We start from the raw sequence: 18,127 nt of genomic DNA, 5'->3' as shown, positions 1-18,127 counted from the left end.
CTCCCTTTCCCCCGTCTCCCCATCACCCCCATCCTCCCTCACCCCCCTCCATCCCCTTTTTGCCCCCCATCATCCCCCCAACTCCAGTCAGGGCTGGCCAAGGGGCTGAGCAACCTCCCACCTTCCCCTTACAGCCCTTTAGTAGCCTCCAGACTTCACCCCTCTCTGTTCCCCACCTCAGAGCAGGGGTTAAATCCACAGAAGAGGCTCAAAAATGGTCAGTTTGGACACTTTGTTGAGTTTTTCCACCTCCATGGACCCCACGCTGCCCCTGTTGCCCCCCTGGGGCTGCACCAGAAGGGGGAGGAGGGGAACACCTCCCTCCTGCACCCCACATCACCCCAAAAGATCTGTAATTAGACTGAGCAGCTTCAATACCTGGTGTTGCCGTTAATTAATTAATTAGTCCCAAAGCAGCAGCCAGGTGGGGGGAGGCCTGGCTTCCCCGGCACGCTGCCTCATGTGCGCAGGGGCGTGTGAGCGTGGGGAAGGGTGTGAGCGTGTGCAGCTGTGTGCATGTGTGTGTGAGTGCGTGTGCAAGCATGTGCAAGGCTACACAAACACGTGCATGTGTGTTCAAGCGTGTGCAAGCACATACAGGCGCTGCAAGAGTGCACACGTGTGTGTAAGCACAGCACATGTGGCTTCAGGCCAGCGTGTGAGTCTGGGCAGTGACACGTGGGGGCATTTGCACATGTGTGCACTTGTGTGCAAATGTGTTACTGGAATGTGCAGGCTTGCAAGGACCCATAGGCACACGTGTGCAATGACCTATATGCACACGAGTGCTAGGACTCCTTAGCACGAGTGCAAGTGTGTGTGTGTACACGTGCGTGCAAGCACGTGCACCAGCGCAAGGACACCCATGCACGTGTGTGCAAGGATCCATATGGACATGTGTGCAGGCATATGCACAAGTGTATGTCTGCAAGGACCTATATGCACGTGTGTGCAAGTTTGTGCATGAGCGCACGTGTGCAAGGGCCCACATGCATGTGTGAGCAAGTGCATGTGTGCAAGTGCACACGTGCAAGGGCCCTTAATGCACGCGTGCAAGTGTGTACCCAAGTGCATGTGTGCTCAACAACCCCTGTGCACGTGTGTGCACGAGGGTACGTGTGAGGACCCACAGCCACGTCTGCGCGAGCTCGTGCACGTGTTCACAAGCACACACGTGTTTACATGCACACGCAGCGCACGCAATGCACACGTGCTAACAAGCACACACAGTGCACACACGTTTACAAGCACACCCATAACACACACAAGTATTGACAAGCACACACACACAATGCACACACATTTACAAGCACACACATGTTTACAAGCACATCCATAACACACACAAGTATTTACAAGCACACACACAATGCACACACGTGCCCGCCACTGCAAGCGTGTCCCAATAAACTCCCCTGGCTGGTGCCAGTGCCCACGGGTGGGTTTGGGACGTGTGGAGCACACTCCTGCCGGAATCCGGGGGCTTGGCGGCTGCTCCTCGCCGCCGCTTGGGTTTATTTTTAAACCCGTTGGCCCCGAGTGATTCACACGCTGCCTGTTCCCTGTTCCCTGCTCCCCGGCAAGTTTTACACGACCAAAATAGATGTTCTGGAAGGAACGGGCCACCCGGCAAAGCCGCGGCGGGGAAAGCGGGGTGCTCCCGGGATCCCGGCCCTTGCAAGGGTGGAAACGTCACTGAGCCACCTCCATGATGGTGGTTTTGGGAAGATGCTGGCGCAGACACCCTGGAAAATGGGATCATGGGTGTGATGTTTAACCTGGATCACAATACCAGGCTTCAGCGGAAGGTGCTGTGTTGGGGGGGTCCTCCATGGGCATCCCAAGTCCTGGGGGGGGTCTCACACCTGGCTACGGGGGAAAGGGAGCCCAGCAAGGTGGAAGGGCAGGTGGAATGAGGGCAGGGAACTGGGATAGCGTGGTGAAGAGTCTCTCTTGCAGAGCATCATCTTTGGGAACAGAGCATTGTTCTTGGGAGCAGAGCACCCCTCCCAGAGCCAGGGTCCCTCTTACCCCAGCCTTGCTGGCAGCAGCTCCCTGCAGTGACAAAAGCACATGGCCAAGGTACCACTTTACAGCACACTGGGGAAAAAAAAAAAATTTAAAAATCCAACTTATAAAACCAGGAGGGAGTAATAACTGTTAATTCACTATTTTTAATTTAAAGTTCAATCATAAAAGGTTTCCAGCCACAACAGGGCATCTCACTCACTTAAGACCAAGACACACATACAACAGTCCCATCCAGCCAGGATTTCTCCCCGAGAGATTCCCTGCTTTCAGCTGAATGCTGTTTCCAGCACGGCAACCCCAACCTCTGAGGGACAACAATCACACCTGTCCCAGTTCTGTGGGACAGCAGCACCACTGGTTTCTTCTGCAAGGAAAACACCATTGAAACCAACTCCTCTGGATGGAAGAGACCTGGAGAATTATCCTGAGAATAACAGAGCAGGAGGAGGATGGGTCAGTTGGCCAAATCCCAGGGAGAGGTGACAGCCTGAAGAGCTGAGCAAAGATTTCATAATATCCATGCACCACTCAGCAGATTTGCAAGGGCTCCTCAAAGCGGCTCCAGGGTGTCATCTGCTGAGGAGAAGCCAGAGGAGGTAGCAGCAGCCAGGGTTTAGGGCAGCACACGTGGTGGCTTGCAGGCCTGGCCATCAGAGGAGAGAGGAGGGACAAGGACAGGACCCCACAGCACAACATGACTGCAGAAGCAAACCCTGCAACAGCAGCAGAGGCTAAGCCCAGTTTATCCAGCTGAGCAGGCACCCTGCAAGCTCCAGAGCCACCGGGATGATGCTTCTTCACCAGCATCTCTGGAGCAGGCCCTACCCATCTCCTGCTAACCCTTGCACGGTCTCCCAAGCCCCAGCTGAGCAGGAATAGGCACCTTTTTCCTCTTTGGGGTCATTTATTTACAGATCTGAAGAAATAAAAATAGAAAAAGAGGCAAAGAGTGCATGCCGAGGCAGAAAAATGTTCCTTGCAATGAAGCCAGAGCAGAAGGTGGGGTGGGAAGGGGTCCCTCTGCCCTTCTGAGGGAGGGACATTCCTCCTCCGTGCACAGAGACTGAGGGCAGCAGGGCTCTCCCTTCAAAGCCCGCCGAATTCACGGTCACAGTATCCGATGTAGAGAGGCTGTGCTTGGACACCACGCCTGGGAAGAGAACAGAAAGATGGCATCAGGGAGAGGGCACAGGTAGAGCCACCACTGGGTTTGAGGGGTTCCAGCGGCACAGGGTGGCCATGGGTGCCCCGTTCCAGGAGTGACAAGGAGGGAGTGGTTTTCATACTGTACTTATAAACTCAGTGTTTTGCTCATGTGTGGGAGCACAGGGTGAGGACAGGTTTCCCAGGGAAGCTGGTGCTGCAGGAGGAGTGGCAAGAGCTGACAAGTCCCCTCCTTCCTCAGCACAAAGCCCTCTCCTCGCCAAAGCCACCAGCCCACGCCGGCAGCAGGAGAGCTCTTCCAGCACTGCACAAAGCAAGCTCTGCCCACGGCACAGGCACCAGGGAAACCAGGGCTTTCCAGAGGAACAAGGGTCATTTTGCAGCAGGGCAAGCCCTTCTCCCTCCCTCGCTGCCCTCCCAGGGCTGAGCCCAGAGCAGTTGTGCCGGCGGGAGTTGTCCCAGGACGGTTACCCAAGCAAGGTGCAGCGGAACTCCGCCAGCCGGGCGTACGCGTCTTCCACGTCCCTGACGGTCTCATTGCTCCAGAGTCTTTCAGCTACGGCCCCAGCTCTTGGCCTTGAGGACAAGGGACAGGCAGTCAGGACAGGGGGGAGCTCAAAAGCTTCTCACATTGAAGCCCTGAGCTCCCAAACGCTTTCCTGCCCAGAGTCCTTCCACACACAAAGGCTTCAGAGTATCCCAAGATCCATTGCTGGACACATGCCCACCAGCAGCAGACCACGGTGACAGGACAGACAGGTGTTAAACACAGCCTGGTTGCAGCAGCAGGTTGTTACAGCCTTGCAAAGCCTCATTTCAGCCTCAGTGAAGCTGTTACCGGCACAGAGGGGATAAGGACAGGCACCACGTGCAGACCAAACCCACAAGTTCAGCACATGATGCTCAGTGGCAAAGAAAAGGGACACAAGCCTGGCCCCACATGACCCAAGTGACCTCCCAGTGGCCTCTCTTACCAGAGCCTGGGGGTCAGGTTGGTGACATCCACATATTCACCCCACATGCAGGCCTCACCACCCATCACCAGGGCCTTCTGCTCAGGGCTGCCTGTGGAGGGGACAGCAAGACAGCCAGTTCTGGCGCTACGTCTGAGCGCCAAGCCAGCTGCCATGCAGTCAGGGGACACAAGGAACACACCTGCAAAGCTCAAGGGCTCCACCTTATAGGCTGCTATCCAGTCCTGCCCGTAGGAGATGCGGTTGAGGTACCAGGGTGCAGAGAGCAGAGCCCGGTAGCCAGCCCTGGTGACGTTGGCCATCTCGTTCACGTACTGCATGGAGTTCTCCTTCCACACGTGGATGATGGTGTCGGGCCTCAGCTGAGGAGCACAGGTGAACACGGTGCAGGGGATCGCTGCGGTGACAGAAGCATCACCTACTCCCCCGAGTAGAGCGCCCTGACCCCCTCCACACCCCCAAAAGGAAGCTGAGGCAGACTTGGGCTCGATTTTTGAGCCACTTCCCATCTAGTTTGCAGGAGCAACAGAAGGAGGGATAAGGACGTTTGCAGAGTGTCCTGGGCAGGGTTAAAACCTGCATCTTGCAGATGAATATACAAGAACCTGGAGGGAGCGAAGCATTGGCAGCAGTGTGATAAAGCCACCATGAGGGCAGCTCACTGGCAGCACCATCTGGAGATCGACCACAGTCCCATTACAGAGTAACCCCCACCAGCCCCAGCATGGCCCCCCCAGAGCACACCAGTGCACCAGGCTGGGCTGCGGGCACCGCTCACCCCAGCACATGCAGCTCTCACCTTCACGTCGTTGTCAAACACCTCCTGCCACACAATATAACCTTTTCCAAGGGAAGAGACAATGTGCAGAAGCCTGGAGTGGGAAAAGTACCGAGTTTTGGGTGATCCCACTGATGCATTCTTTGGTGGTTACATAGAGTCAAAGGAGCAGCACAGATATTCCCAACATCCTCAGTGGGATGTGGAGGTGCTTCTGAAGGAGAAGGGAGAGAGCACAGCCCCTTTCTCATCAGCCCCAGGCTTTTTTGTGGCCAATCTCCCACTAAAATGTTCCCTTTTGGGGTCAGGGAGACAAGACCAATGGGGATGCTCCTGAAAAGGAGATCTGGTGTCCCCAAGACAGAAGACATTTGTGCCAGTCACACAGTGCAGCTGCAGGCCCTGGATGCCCTGTCCTTACCTCTGGATGTAGAAAGACTCCAATTTTTTGTAATCTTCACCAAAGCCCATCTCCTTCATGAAAGCACGGATTTCTGGATTGGATTTCCTGTGCACCAAAGAGAAGGAACAAAACCATTGCAACCTGACCTCTGGAATAAAGCCAAGGCATGGTCAAGCCCCTCCCACATCAGTCCAAGGCTTGCCCAGGCATTCCAGAGCTGTGGCTGGACCAGCACCAGCAGCTCCCTACATCCAGCATCACCATGAGCACAGAAATACCAAAAATCCCAAGCATCAGTGCTACCCCTGGCCTGGGAGAGCAAGACACCAAAGATCATGATCAAGAAGCGATGGGCTGGGACTCCAATCCCAAATACTTTCCCCCAGTCCCCATTCAGACTGATCACAGACTCACCAGCACGTGAAATCCACCTCATCGCCACCGAGGTGGAGAAAGAAGTCTGGGAACACAGCGCTGACCTCCTGGAACAAACTGGTCACAAACTGGTAGGTGCTGTTAACGATGGGGTTGATGGGCCCATAGACTCCAGAAGGAGCCTTGCCCGTATAGCAGGGAGTCAGGAGGCCTGGAGCACCTGATGAGAACAAATGCAGGATGGTGAGGAAGGGGCGAAGTGTGACCATGTCATCCTCTACAGTGCCCCTCAGCACAACACAGGGCCGTCAGGGGACAGGGAAGGAGGGACAGCCACAGTTCCCACTGTGACCACACACGTGGTGAATTCTAACACGGGCCTTGGCATTTGGAGGCAGGGGAAGGGAAGAAAAAGACAATGGAATGTTTTCCTGGAGCTTCTTGCACTTCCAGACATGGAAGAGGAGATGCAGTTCTTGGAGCAGAGAGCGGTGTGTCAGGACTGGGACACAGCTGAGTAGAGCAAGGAAGCTTGGCCAGCTGTACCCTGAGTTAAACACAAGATCCTTGCAATAGCCATGATAATAGTTTTGGAAGAGCAGATGTTCCCACAAAAAAATCACCCAGCTTGGACCCAAGAAAAGAAGGAAATGTTTCCCTTCGGATTTTGCTCTAGAAGTTGGACCACTGGGTCCCACATCCCCCAAATAATGGCTTGCTCCTCCTCAAAGCCAGCCTGTGGGACACTGCTGCCCACACCCAGCTTTTAGGGTCCAGACTGCAGCTCCCATTCCTGCCCCTGGGACAACTCCAACTCTCCTCAGAGCAGCAGCAGCAGGCAGGGTCTGCTCCTCACCTGGCCCCCAGGAGAGGGTGTGGCCGGGGGTATCGAACTCAGCGATGACTCTGATGCCGCGCAGGCGGGCGTACTCGATCACGGTGCGCACGTCGCTGGCTGTGTACACGTGGGTCATGGCATTGAAGGCTCCCTGGGAACATGGGAAAGCTCAGTGCCCTGCTCAGGAGCAGAGGCAGGGATCTGCTCACCTGAGCTGGGCACTACGTGGGGATCAAGGAGCATTACCTGCTTGCTGAGCTCTGGGAACGTGGAGCTCTCATAGGGGAAAGATGGGTCATCCACAATGTGCCAGTGAAACACGTTGAACTTGTTGTAAGCCATGACGTCCTGGGAAGGAACAGGGACAAAGATGAACGTGCCTCATCCCTCCTGAAAAGTCATCCAGCTTGCCACAGATAGGGGACAAGGTCCTCCTGCTCCAGAAGGACAAGGCAGAGTCTCTAAATGCTCCCCAAGATCCAAGAGGGATTCAGACACCTCCCTGTAAACACAAAAAGCTGCACAGGGCCAGGAATACTTCTGCTCAGTAAAATCCCTGCTCTCCCTGTAACTGAGCCACTGGTGGAAACCTGCAAGTTTAATTCTGCTTGGGATGAACACAGAACCACCAGCCACCTTTACCAGTGTTTTCCCTTGCCTTAGAAACAACTCAGCCTTGGAGAGTAACCTGGACCGCAGGAATCCAAGATACCTCAAGGATTTCTTTTTAATGAAGGCAGCTGAGAAATCACCTAAACAAGGGAGCTCAGTTGTCACAGGGGAAGGGGCACCCAATTAAACCTCATCTCGCAGCACGGGTGCCCTACCAGAGTTTCCAGGATGGCTCTCAGAGGCAGGTAGTGACGAGAGGTGTCCAGCAACAGTCCCCGGTGAGGGAAGCGGGGAAAGTCCACGATTTCTGTCTCATTGATGTAGTACTGCACACAGAAGACGTGAGGAAGACATGAGCAGGATGTTGGGAAAATGGCCATTAGCAAGAGACACTGAGGGTCACCACTGTCCCCAGGGCTGGCAGGACAGGGGTGCCCTCACTGCCCAGAGTGCAAACTGGCCAGAAGGAGCTGCAGCACTTCTTTACCCGCTCAGAAGGCAGGGATCCGGCTGGATCCACGAATCTCCACTTGGCTCTTGGCAAGGCTGAGCCCACTCATCCCAAGCATCCCAGCAACCCTCAGTCTGTCCCCATGGAGGCAGGGGCATTATGGAGAGCTGATGCCCCCAGGAGACGAGGCCAGAACTCACCGTGCCATTCTCATCTCTCCCAATGAGCTGGCTGAATGTTTCCAGGCCTGCAGGAAAACACACAGCCCCTTTCTCAGCACAGACACCCCCAAAGGAGCAGAGCTCAATTAACAAAGAAGTATATGGAAAGAGAGAGGCACCGTGAGACATCCCCACAGGCCCGAGGCAGGGAGAGCAGGAATGCCCTGCGGAAAGCACAGCTCACCTCGGAGAGCTCCCCAGATGGTCTCTGCAGAGAGCAGCATGGAGCCTTTGGAGACGGACAGTTTATCTGAAACACAGCACCAGGGGCTGTCCCACACGGCCATGACAGCACTGGCAGGGCTCAGGTACTGAACTGCACCCTGAGACCCCGAAGAACTGAATTTTGGGCCGCTCTTGCTGTTTTAAACCTCTCCCCACTGCTTCATCAGCACCCTCAGGTACGTCCCCTCCTGCGCTGCCCCAGTGTCTCAGTAATGGGGGACTGGTGCCCTCCCCAAAACCAAGGGTAACCACACAGCGCTTCTTCCCAGTGACAGGCACAGAAACAGCCACATTCCCTCCCGCTCCCAACCCCAACACTTACAGCTCTCCTTGGAGTCTAGGCTGGGAAACCCATCGCAGCCTGGCGTGGAAACATAGACGAGAAGCTCAGAGCAGGGTGTTTCCCAGGATGGCTCATTCTCTGCAAAGGACACAGATCATGCACATCAACCCCATCCCAGCTCTTTTCCCTGCTTCCAAGCCCACCACCATCCTCCCAGCCAGAAACAGGCACCCCTTCCTGCACCCCAAAACAGACACCAGGGTGTTCAGCAGGGGCTAATTTCAACACAGCCAAACAGGAGAACATGAGCTGATCCCAACCTGTGAAGAAGCTTAAAAGGAGCACACAAGAGAGGAGAGACATCAGAATATGGAGTAGCAGCAGCCCCTGAGGCTTCCTGGACACCAGCCCTGGCTCTTAAGCTACAGCCATGACTAGTCAAAGCTTCTCCATGAGGGAGAAGAGCTTCTTGTTTCTAAGCTCCCCCAGCGCTGGAAGAAAGTACAAGCCTAAGAGCTCTGCCCTACCCACGCTTCTTGGAAAGGGCAAAGAAAACCTGTAAAAAAGGGTGGAGAATGAATCTGCTAAACTGGGCTGAGTTTGAGGCGATCAAAAGGTCTCACCCAGCTCAGAAAAGCTCCCGACCGACTTCACCTTCCGCAGAGCAGGTCCCAGGTGTAGCAACCAGAGAATTGAACCCAGTCACATTTAGACCTCAGGTAGGAGCTCTGGGCACACTTCCCTAACTGAAGAGCACTCCCAAGGATGCACAGGCCTGCATCCCCACTTGAGTCACTCCCCCACTCCAAAGGGATATTCAGCCTCTGCTGGGACGGAAGGGACTACTCACAGCAGTCAGCTGCCAGGAGAAGTATAGGGTAGCGGGGTGGGACCCTGCTCATCCCAGTCCAAGTCCATGCCTACACCCCCACAGCATTCCCAAGAACAGCCAATGCTCAATGTGGTCACTGAAAATAAAGAACTTAGCTTTGAATGAGCCAAGAGCACCAAGAAGTTTCCAGAGAGACTGTGGCACTGCCAGCATTTCAGAGAAATGCAGAGAGCCCCTGCTCCACCGCTCACAGGAGCCAGAATCCCCCGATTTCTCCATGAAGGGATGACGAAACCTCTGCGGAAAGAAGGAAAACAGCTTGAAGCCAGCCCTGTTTTGAGCCTTCCTCTCAGCTGCAGACAAGCTGGTAGCCAAGGCAACCTCGCAGATGTGCAAGCAGCACAGCAAGACCTGCTCCCTCCGCTCGGGAAGGCGGCAGTTCACCGGGAACAGCCGCTCTCAGGCCTGGGGACACAGGGAACACTCATCCTGCTGAGGAGTCTCAACAGAATTGGTCCCACCATCACATACTGTGTTTGGACCTGCCCAGGGAGACGCTTCCCAGCCCAAACACGGCCTCCTAGGCCAAGGTGCAGACAGGCACCCGAAAGGCAGCACAGCCAGAAAAGGTTTCTGCCATTTATTTCCTCTATTAATAGAAATTATTTCCTTTCATCCAGGGTTTCCACTGCCTGCTCGTACTAACCACCCATGCGGAAAAAAAAGACCAAAACAAAATGAAGGCAAAGAGGGGAAAAAAGGCCTTAAAATAATTTGTGTAGTTTGAGCACCATAAAGCAGGGCATATGGAAAATGATGAGTGTGAGCTGGATCTTGTGATCACAACGTTGCTCCAAGTGATTTGATGGTCACATTTCCCCTCTGAGTGGAACAGGAGAGCGTGAATAATTGGATCAGCTGTTTTTAGTTCCTAGCAGCGAAAGAGAACCAAGAGGAGTCTTCTTGGCTCCCAAATCAAAATTTATTTCTACTGCTACTCACAAGAGTTGAAGAAATAAAATAAGCCGAAGGGTTCTCTGTTTCAAACCTGCTTTTTTCAAAGTATGATGTACTCAAGACAAAGCCAAGCGGCTTCCAACGCTGCCACCCATCTCCGCTTTGATCAGCGGCGACAGAGTTCACACTGACATTTAAAATACTCAGGAGCAGAGTTACTAGCTCTTTTTGATGAATGAAGTGCTTCATATGTCCTGGATATAGCACTTCAGACTGCAGCAGACCCACGCAGCCACTGAGCATCTCTGCATGTCGGCTCCACAGCCAAGAGATTTCCTGCAGCTCATCCCAGACAAGCAATGGGTGCTATCATGAAGAAGCCTGGGTTCAAGAAACCTTTAGAACCTGTCCCAAAGCAAATCCAGACTCTCAATGCCTTTGCCTTTCCTCATCTTACCCTACAATTTCAGGATGAATGCAGGAGCTAATCCCTCCCTGGCAGAAAAGCCATGCTGCCTTGGGACTTCTAGCAGCTCCACTTTGGCAGAGGTGCTCCGTAGCACAAGTATGTACTTGGAAGAACACACAGGAAGCAGCAAGTCTTTCCTCAAGGTGAGACCTCACACAGGACACCGAGAGCTGCTAGGAACGGGAACAGCCAAGACTTAGCAGTAACCCTGGAGCAGGAACGGTTGCGAGACCGGCAGCGGCTCTCCCTGCAGCCACAAGAGAAGGAAGCGAAATGAAGCAATGGGGGGCTTAACACTACCCGGAGGAAGTAAAAAATGAGATGGAGGAAACCCTTGATAGCAAGAGCCTAAATCCTGGCAGGAAGACGACTAGTGCTGCGCCAAACTCGGTTAGATTTATTCTATACAAGCCATAAGCATTGCCCTCCAAATCCCAACGCTTAGCTGCCCTTGCCTCCAGACTCCATTCCACCCACACCTCCCACCCCACCGAACTGAGGGGAGGCAGACGGCCACCAAACCCCGTGGTTTGACCCCAAAATTAGCGAAGGTGTGGGGGGGTGTTAAGCTCAAAGCCACGGAGGGAAGGGTCAGCGCCCGCCGCGGCCCTCACCGGTGGGACGGCCGAAGAGCAGCGGCCAGTACCGCTGGAAGGCGGCGTCCAGCACGGCGCAGCCCGGCCCCACGGCCGAGCCGTCCGCCGCGGCGAAGCGGAACCGGCGGGCCGGCACCGGGCAGCGGCCGGCACCGGGCGGGAAGCTCTGGGCCTGGGGCTGCGGCCACACGGCCCCCGCCGGGCCCGGCAGCAGCGGCAGCAGCAGCGGCGGGAGCAGCAGCAGCGGCCGGAGCAGCGACAGCCGCAGCGCCCGCGCCGCCGCCATGTCGCGCCCGAGCCTGAGGGAGGCGGCACCGCCCGACAGCGGGGGGCCGGGCGGCCGCGAAATGGCAGCTTGGGCCCGCCCTCACGGCCTCCCCCGCGCTGCCCCCTCGCCCCACAGCCTACCCAGTAGTCCACAGTCGCCTCGTTCTGTTCAAATAAAGCCCCCAAACCCCTCTGGCTCCCCAGCAAGGGTCATTTCTGCCCCAGCCCTCAGGCTTTACAGCCCCCTCGTCTATGCTTCCTGCCGTAAGGGAGCCTCAGCAGCCTGCCTCGGGATTTGAGGAGATTAATGGTTTAAAACACGTTATTTCACCCGTGCTGCTTTCGTGGAATCATGTAGTGTTTTGGGTTGGAAGGGATCTTAAAGAGCATTTAATTCTATCCTCTGCCATTAACAGGGTCACTTTCCACTAGACCAGGTTGCTCCGAGCCCCATGTCCAACCTGGCCTCGGACACTTCCAGGAACGGGGCAGCCACAGCTTCTCTGGGCACCCTGTGCCAGGGCCTCCCCACCCTCATTGTAAATAAATTCTTCCTTATATCTAACCTAACTCGACCTTCTCTCAGTTTGAAACCAGCACGCCTTGCCCATGCTTTGGATCCACCTTGAGTCTGGGCATCTTCTGTTGGTGCTGTGTATTTTTATGAGCAATACTGTATATAAATCACCCCTTGCACAGGTTTCCAAGGATATTTTATATGTGACCCTTGCACAGGTTTCCAAGGATATTTTATATGTGACCAGTGAAATATTGATTGGGTTGTACAAAAATAAAGGGGCTTTATCCCATGGTGGATCCTCACAATGAAGTGTTGCAGGGATGCTTTCCATGCAGTGCTTGGCTTTTCTAAGTAAAGCCTTAACCTCAGATGAACTCTATTTAATTTTGCTTCCTCCCTCCAGCTCTGCTTTCCTTCTCAATCCCCAACTCAAATAAGGGCCTTAAGCCCAGGTCTTACCCATCTAATTGCCAGCACAAACCTACAAAGGGAATCCACTCCATCAAATTGTTAAAAACCTATTGTCCCAGAAAACTCCAAGGAGTGCTGGGAGACAAGCCAGAGGCATGGGAGCAAGCAGGAAATTAAATAAATGGCACAGGAGAAAGTGTGACAAGGGAGATAGCCCCATCACACAAGAGGAAAAACCACCCTGTGTGAAAGGTCTGGTGGGGAATGTAAGGGATTGTCCCTCACGGGAGCAGTGTAGAGAGAACAGGACCAACAGGAAAAAAACATTTTGTAGGGAAAAACCTCAAGAAACTTGTCAAAGGTTACAATAGCACCAGCACGAAGCTAGGGACAGATGGTGAAAGTAAAAGAGCTGGGAGGACATGGAACGGTTTCAGTGGGGCTGGAGAGAGATGGAGGAAGGTGCTCTCCAACACTGAAGGAGGCTGTGAGGTTCCAGTGAAGCTTTTGGAGGTGAAAAAGTTGTGGGAAGGCTGGGCACCAGGAGAAGATCACAGCTGGGTTTGGGTCTAAATGGGATTGTGGGAATTTAATGAGGTTAGTGAAAATTAATAGGGGGCTCATGTGGGGGGAAGGCAGGGAGGGGACTAAGGGCCTCCTAGAGACAGAGAAGCTGGGCTCCATCAGGAATGGGGTCAAAGAGAGGCAGATGGTGTTGCCATGAGCTGAACACCTGCACAGCACTGCATCCTTCTTTTCCAGCCCTGTAGAACAGCAAAGTCCACCTAATGGGAAGGTGAGCCAGGAGCCAAGGACAGGCGCAGCATTACCAGGTGGATATACCTCCACAGCCAGGCTAAGAGAGCACAGGGGTGGACCAATAGCCCAGGTATCACCCAGAGAGTTAAAGGCACCAAGTGAAGTCCAACGTTCATCTAGGAATACCTAGGAGCAGGTACGCTCACAGGAGAGATCAGGAAGAATTGGTTGCCTGACTGTCAATTGAATGGAGCTCATGGAGTTCATGGGTGGAGGTCTCGGGAGAGTCTGACTGGGGCAATTAAAGCCTGACAGTTCCCTCAGGCTCCTGAAAATCCTCCCTTGTTTTCCCTACAGAGGTGGCAGGACCCAAATTCAACGCAATGGCACATGCCAGGCTGCTTCCTCACTATTCTTCCAGGATTTTTGTGGCCCTTCTCTATCTCTGTCCTCATCACACAGCAGGAAGTGAGAACACCTGTATTACAGCCTGTATCAGACCTCTGGGAAGGTCACCCCTGTCATTCCTTATGTTCAAGTTTCCTGCTGCCAGTCTACATAAAGCCTCCGTGGTCTTGAGCTGGGTTTGTTGCTTTTCCCTGTGCAAACTTCTGGAGCACCAGCTGTTGCCACCATTTTCTGACTATATTTGATTGATTCCACTATCTCTGGACTTGTCCTCAAGTTGTTTCACTGTATTAAAATTTCAGTGGAAGGAAAACCACCCCAAGCAAGCCAGTTTGTTGCTGTCTTGCATCAGGCAATGTGAGGACTGCACTTCCCAGCGCATGAGACAGAACTGTGGGAGTGCCCTGGCTTGAGGCGAATTCTCATTTCAGCCTGGGGAGGGTGGCGTGTTTGCCAGCTTATGTAAAGCATTGTGATCAGAGCTTTCAGTCCAAATATTCCAGCCTTTCTACAGATTCAGTTGCTGATGCTATTTTAGGGGACCTGATGTCTCTGGGGGATGACTCATTGAAGTTCATCTGTAGCTGGCCGGCATTAATCCAGACTAACAGTCTGATTTGTGAATGTTTCTTTACATAAGAAAACTACTTAAGCATGTGTTTAACTGTGGAGCTTGGCTGAAAAAACCTGGATTACACTCTGTCCTGCAGTGGGCACAGAGCACCAGCAGCCAGAAGCTGCTGATGCTCTTCAGTAGCCGGTCAATGGACCAGCTCGGGGGCTTGGAGCATATCTCCAGGGTGATATATCCACCTGGGAGGCCTTTTCCAAGTCAGTTCAGCAAGGAACACGCAGGGAGTGAACCCGAGGCAGGGCTGTACCTGTCACGAGGAGATGCTGCAAGTTCTTGCAGAGGCTGAGACCCGCGGTGGGGGTACCTATAAATCCCTCTTGTCATCTCTCTGATGCAAAAGTTTGGACTTGCTGGAGGACTGCAGAAAACTGCTGCCCCAGGACACTGCTGGATTACCTGCTTGCTACCAACAATGAATTTGGTAGCAATCCAAATTAATTATTCTGATATAAATTGTTACAAAACCTGGCTGGTGTCATACTTGAGTCTTTCTGGTTTGTTTGCCTTTGGGGCATGAAGGTGGCCTTTGGGCTGTGCAGTTGTACCACAGCATTTTTAAAAGATATAAATCCATTTATTCTGCTGCCTAACTCCCTATAGTGTTGGCTGTTTCTGCATTTAACCAGGAGGGTGCTTTGCACACAGATTCTTCCACTGGTGAGAAGCGTCTGAGCCAGTGAAGTGGGAACGGAGGAAGTCATTCATGAACGCCTTCACAGGGCATGAGTTTTCTATTTGCTTTGCTCTTCGAGCCAGCACTGTCTAGGAAAATTGCTCCTGAATGAAGCAACTTGAGCTGAAGAAGCTCAAGGGACCTGCTGGTGGTGTGGCTGGAAGAGGGCTTTGGAAAACACAGATCATCTCCTGCAAATACCTGTAGACCTCTAACTTGAATTTTGGCATCTCTGGGCAAAACTACCATCTCCATTTGCTTGTTTACCTTCCCTTTAATTCTTGGTAAAATAATGATGGGATTTGGACTGCAACCACAAGGGTTGCAGGGTTGAGGTGTCCTTACTTGTGGTGGTGGTCTGGAGGGAATGTGATCAGCATATGCCAGGTCTTTTCAGGTACAGACCCTCCTGTTGCACGTCTTTGTATTTCAGGGATGATATTGCTTGTCATCAAGCAGGGGGTGCTCACATTTAAACACCCAACAGGAGCGCCCAGAGACATTTGGTGGAGCTTTAGCATGTGCACAATGAAGATCCTAAACATGAGATGCTCCTAAATCCACATCCAGGGTATTTTCACCAGCTCCAACAACTCAGCCCGTGAAGAACCTTGATATTTTGGGGGGCCAAAGCAGGCTGGTGTATGGCAGGATGCTTTTGGAGCCACAAGGATGCATCCAAATGCTTTTCAAAGCACAGGATAACTCATTTCCATATCCCTACCTTCCCACCTAGACCACCACTTATCAATGCTGCCATCAGATGGTTTAGCAGGTGCACGTGGTGAAGGAATTTTTCAGCAAAGATGGGGTTTAACAGAAGGGACCTCTTCAGCTGGGAGAGCACGTGTGAGGGGAGTGAGGCCTGGGAGGCTTGGATTGAGCAGGCAGCAGCGAGGAGAAGTATTTCAACAGTTACGAGCTTGAGAGTGGAGTTTAAAGCAAAAAGCTTGAAGTGAGATGTGTTAATCAGTGTAGGATTTGGGGTCCTGACTCGAGCTCAGCCTGGTGGTGTTTCCACTGTTGATGTTATCACAGAGACTTTTTTCTTCTGGGTTATCTCCAGCTCGCACAGCTTTGGGGTGGTGATCCAAGGGGCTGCTCAGCCCATGCTTATGGTTGAGGTTGTTAAGGAGTGTGCAGACACCCAAAATCAAACCCTAGGCATTGAGAAATCTTCTGGATTTCCTTTCTCCCAGCGTGGGAGCTCCGTGTGTCTCCGGTGATGGAGAAGAAAGGCTTTTTCCAGAGATCCTGCCTGCCTCAAGGAATGCAGGATCAGGAAGGAGGCTGGGTGGGATGGGAGGTTCACCCCGAGTCTGCAGGCGGATTGTGGTGTGGGACACCAGCACTTTCACAGCATTTTGGTATCACGAATCAGGGCTTGTCACGAGGAGATGCTGCAAGTTCTTGCGGAGGCTGAGTACATGTGGCTGCTGTCCCTGGCTGCTCCCAGTCACGGCTGTGGGGCTGAGCTGGAATCAATCAGAGCCTGTGGATGTGCCGTGACAAACTCCCTGTGCCCAGAGGCGATGCTCCCATAAATCCTGTAAGCATGTGCTTAACTTTGGGGAGCAAGGTGATTGCAAGGCAATATTTTATTCTTGTCAGCTTCAGTGTTAACAGTTACCAAAATCACTTGGGTAATTAAGCTCTTGCAAGAATAAAGTGAAAAGGCACCAGGTGTCTATGGAGATCTAAATCATTTTCCAGAGTGAGCAGAAGAACAGTTTTTGGCTTTCCTCAGTAGCTGGAGTCCTAAAATCCCCAGAGGCAGCACAGATCCCCTCGGAATGAGCTGAAGACAGCAGCCCTGTTTTTCTCAGGTACCTTTTGCCAACCACCTACAAGAAGCTGGTGGGTGACCAGGGCTTCGTACATGACTATTGGTTGGGAACTTCAAAATAAAGAAAGACCTCTTGCAAAGGGCGTGGCTAAAATTTCATTCCAAAGAGTATTTTTGAGATGTATTAGTGTAACTGTTGCTGGAGTAACCAGCTGCAAAGTGCTGATCCCTGTCTTGCAGTTGGGAAAGATAAGGCTGGGACTGCAGAAGGCAAACTAGTTTCCTATATCTGTGGGATGTCATTGGGAAGATCCCATCAGTGTTTATAAGTATTTATTACTGGAATCATAGAAACATCACAGAATCATGGCATGGTTTGGGTAGTAAGGTAGGTCCCTACCTTTACAGATCATCTTGTTCCACGCCATGCCACAGGCAGGGACACCTCCCACTGTCCCAGGCTGCTCCAAGCCCTGTCCAGCCTGGCTTTGGACACTTCCAGGGATGCAGGGGCAGCCACAGCTGCTCTGGGCACCCTATGCCAGGGTCTCCCCACCCTCACAGGGAACAATTCCATCCCAATATCCCATCCATCCCTGCCCTCTGGCAGTGGGAAGCCATTCCCTGGGTCCTGTCCCTCCAGCCCTTGTCCCCAGTCCCTCTCCAGCTCTCCTGGAGCCCCTTTAGGCACTGGAAGGGGCTCTGAGGTCTCCCTGGAGCCTTCTCTTCTCCAGGTGAACACCCCCAGCTCTCCCAGCCTGGCTCCAGAGAACCTCCTCTCTCGGGGCTCCATGCAAGGCTCTGAGCTGAACTCTGCAGCCTTGGCCAGGGCCAGGACATGGGGAGGTTCTCGGAGCACCTGGAGATGGCCAGTCCCTGCTCCCAGGAACAGCTGCTTCCCAAACACGCTCCCGAGTCTGTCCCTGAGGGGAAGGTCACCTCAGCCAAAGGTTTTTGTGTCCAGAGCTGCCAAAATCCAAAAAAGCAAAACCCCACTGTTTGGTCAGTGCCTTTCTTGGGATCCTGTGGGCAGATGAGCAGCCCCAAAATGGCTTGTGCCTTGTCATTGTTGGCCAGGAGCTGGGCATGTCACCAGCTGGGCAGAACTAGCTCAGCGTCCCAGGGGGTGACACACAGTCCCCCTTGGGGATAAAACGTGGGGTGAGGACCTGGAGCAACCACCTGAGCCCCCATGGCTTGACGTGTGAGGTGGGACCAGCCTGGCAGATGTCCAGATGGTGCATCTGGAGCTGAACCAAGTCAAGGCTACTTAGATTAATGTAGGGCAGCATGATTAAAGCTCCGGCCTTTGCAATTCCACGTAAGTAGGGTAATTAGAGAACTGGCTTTATTGACTAGGTAGCATCGCATGAGGCAATGTGCGTGCCCAGACCACACCCCCTGTGTGCTCCTGACCCAGGCAGAGCAGAGTGCAGGGAGCTGCCTGTGTTTCTGAAGAT

The 18,127-nt window shown here is 53.3% G+C and overlaps 1 protein-coding gene and 1 long non-coding RNA gene across 3 annotated transcripts; both read right to left on the bottom strand.

The window, feature by feature from the left end:
- Positions 1–1,475: 1,475 nt before the first annotated feature.
- LOC125332793 lies at positions 1,476–2,103 on the bottom strand. The gene is made up of 2 exons (XR_007206620.1): positions 2,032–2,103; positions 1,476–1,745 (listed from the first exon to the last, which is right to left on the bottom strand). It is a non-coding gene; the product is annotated as an uncharacterized LOC125332793 (long non-coding RNA).
- Positions 2,104–2,154: 51 nt separating this feature from the next.
- HEXA (hexosaminidase subunit alpha) lies at positions 2,155–11,495 on the bottom strand. 2 transcript variants are annotated; one of them, XM_048318085.1, is made up of 14 exons: positions 11,228–11,495; positions 8,395–8,493; positions 8,032–8,097; positions 7,827–7,873; positions 7,391–7,501; positions 6,810–6,911; positions 6,582–6,714; positions 5,765–5,945; positions 5,369–5,455; positions 4,969–5,041; positions 4,351–4,531; positions 4,170–4,260; positions 3,667–3,771; positions 2,155–3,181 (listed from the first exon to the last, which is right to left on the bottom strand). In XM_048318085.1, exons 1-14 carry the CDS (start codon positions 11,493–11,495, stop codon positions 3,118–3,120), a joined length of 1,608 nt encoding a protein of 535 aa, XP_048174042.1. In that variant the 3' UTR covers positions 2,155–3,117. The 2 variants fall into 2 exon arrangements, with proteins under 2 accessions (XP_048174042.1, XP_048174043.1); XM_048318086.1 differs by lacking the exon at positions 11,228–11,495 and adding an exon at positions 8,676–8,745.
- Positions 11,496–18,127: the final 6,632 nt, after the last annotated feature.

Source organism: Corvus hawaiiensis, chromosome 13, assembly GCF_020740725.1.
Source record: "Corvus hawaiiensis isolate bCorHaw1 chromosome 13, bCorHaw1.pri.cur, whole genome shotgun sequence".
NCBI classification, from domain to species: Eukaryota; Metazoa; Chordata; class Aves; order Passeriformes; family Corvidae; genus Corvus; species Corvus hawaiiensis.
The sequence above is the reverse complement of the archived record's forward strand: the minus strand, read 5'-3'. Positions and strand labels throughout refer to the sequence as shown.

Excerpts from the sequence above, each read along its gene's own strand:
- HEXA (XM_048318085.1), bottom strand. The coding sequence starts at position 11,495 with ATGGCGGCGGCGCGGGCGCTGCGGCTGTCGCTGCTCCGGCCGCTGCTG. Across the intron at positions 8,494-11,227 it reads GCTCTTCGGCCGTCCCACCG|AGAATGAGCCATCCTGGGAA; the intron begins GTGAGGGCCGCG and ends TGTCCTTTGCAG. Across the intron at positions 4,532-4,968 it reads TGTTTGACAACGACGTGAAG|CTGAGGCCCGACACCATCAT; the intron begins GTGAGAGCTGCA and ends TGTGCTCCTCAG.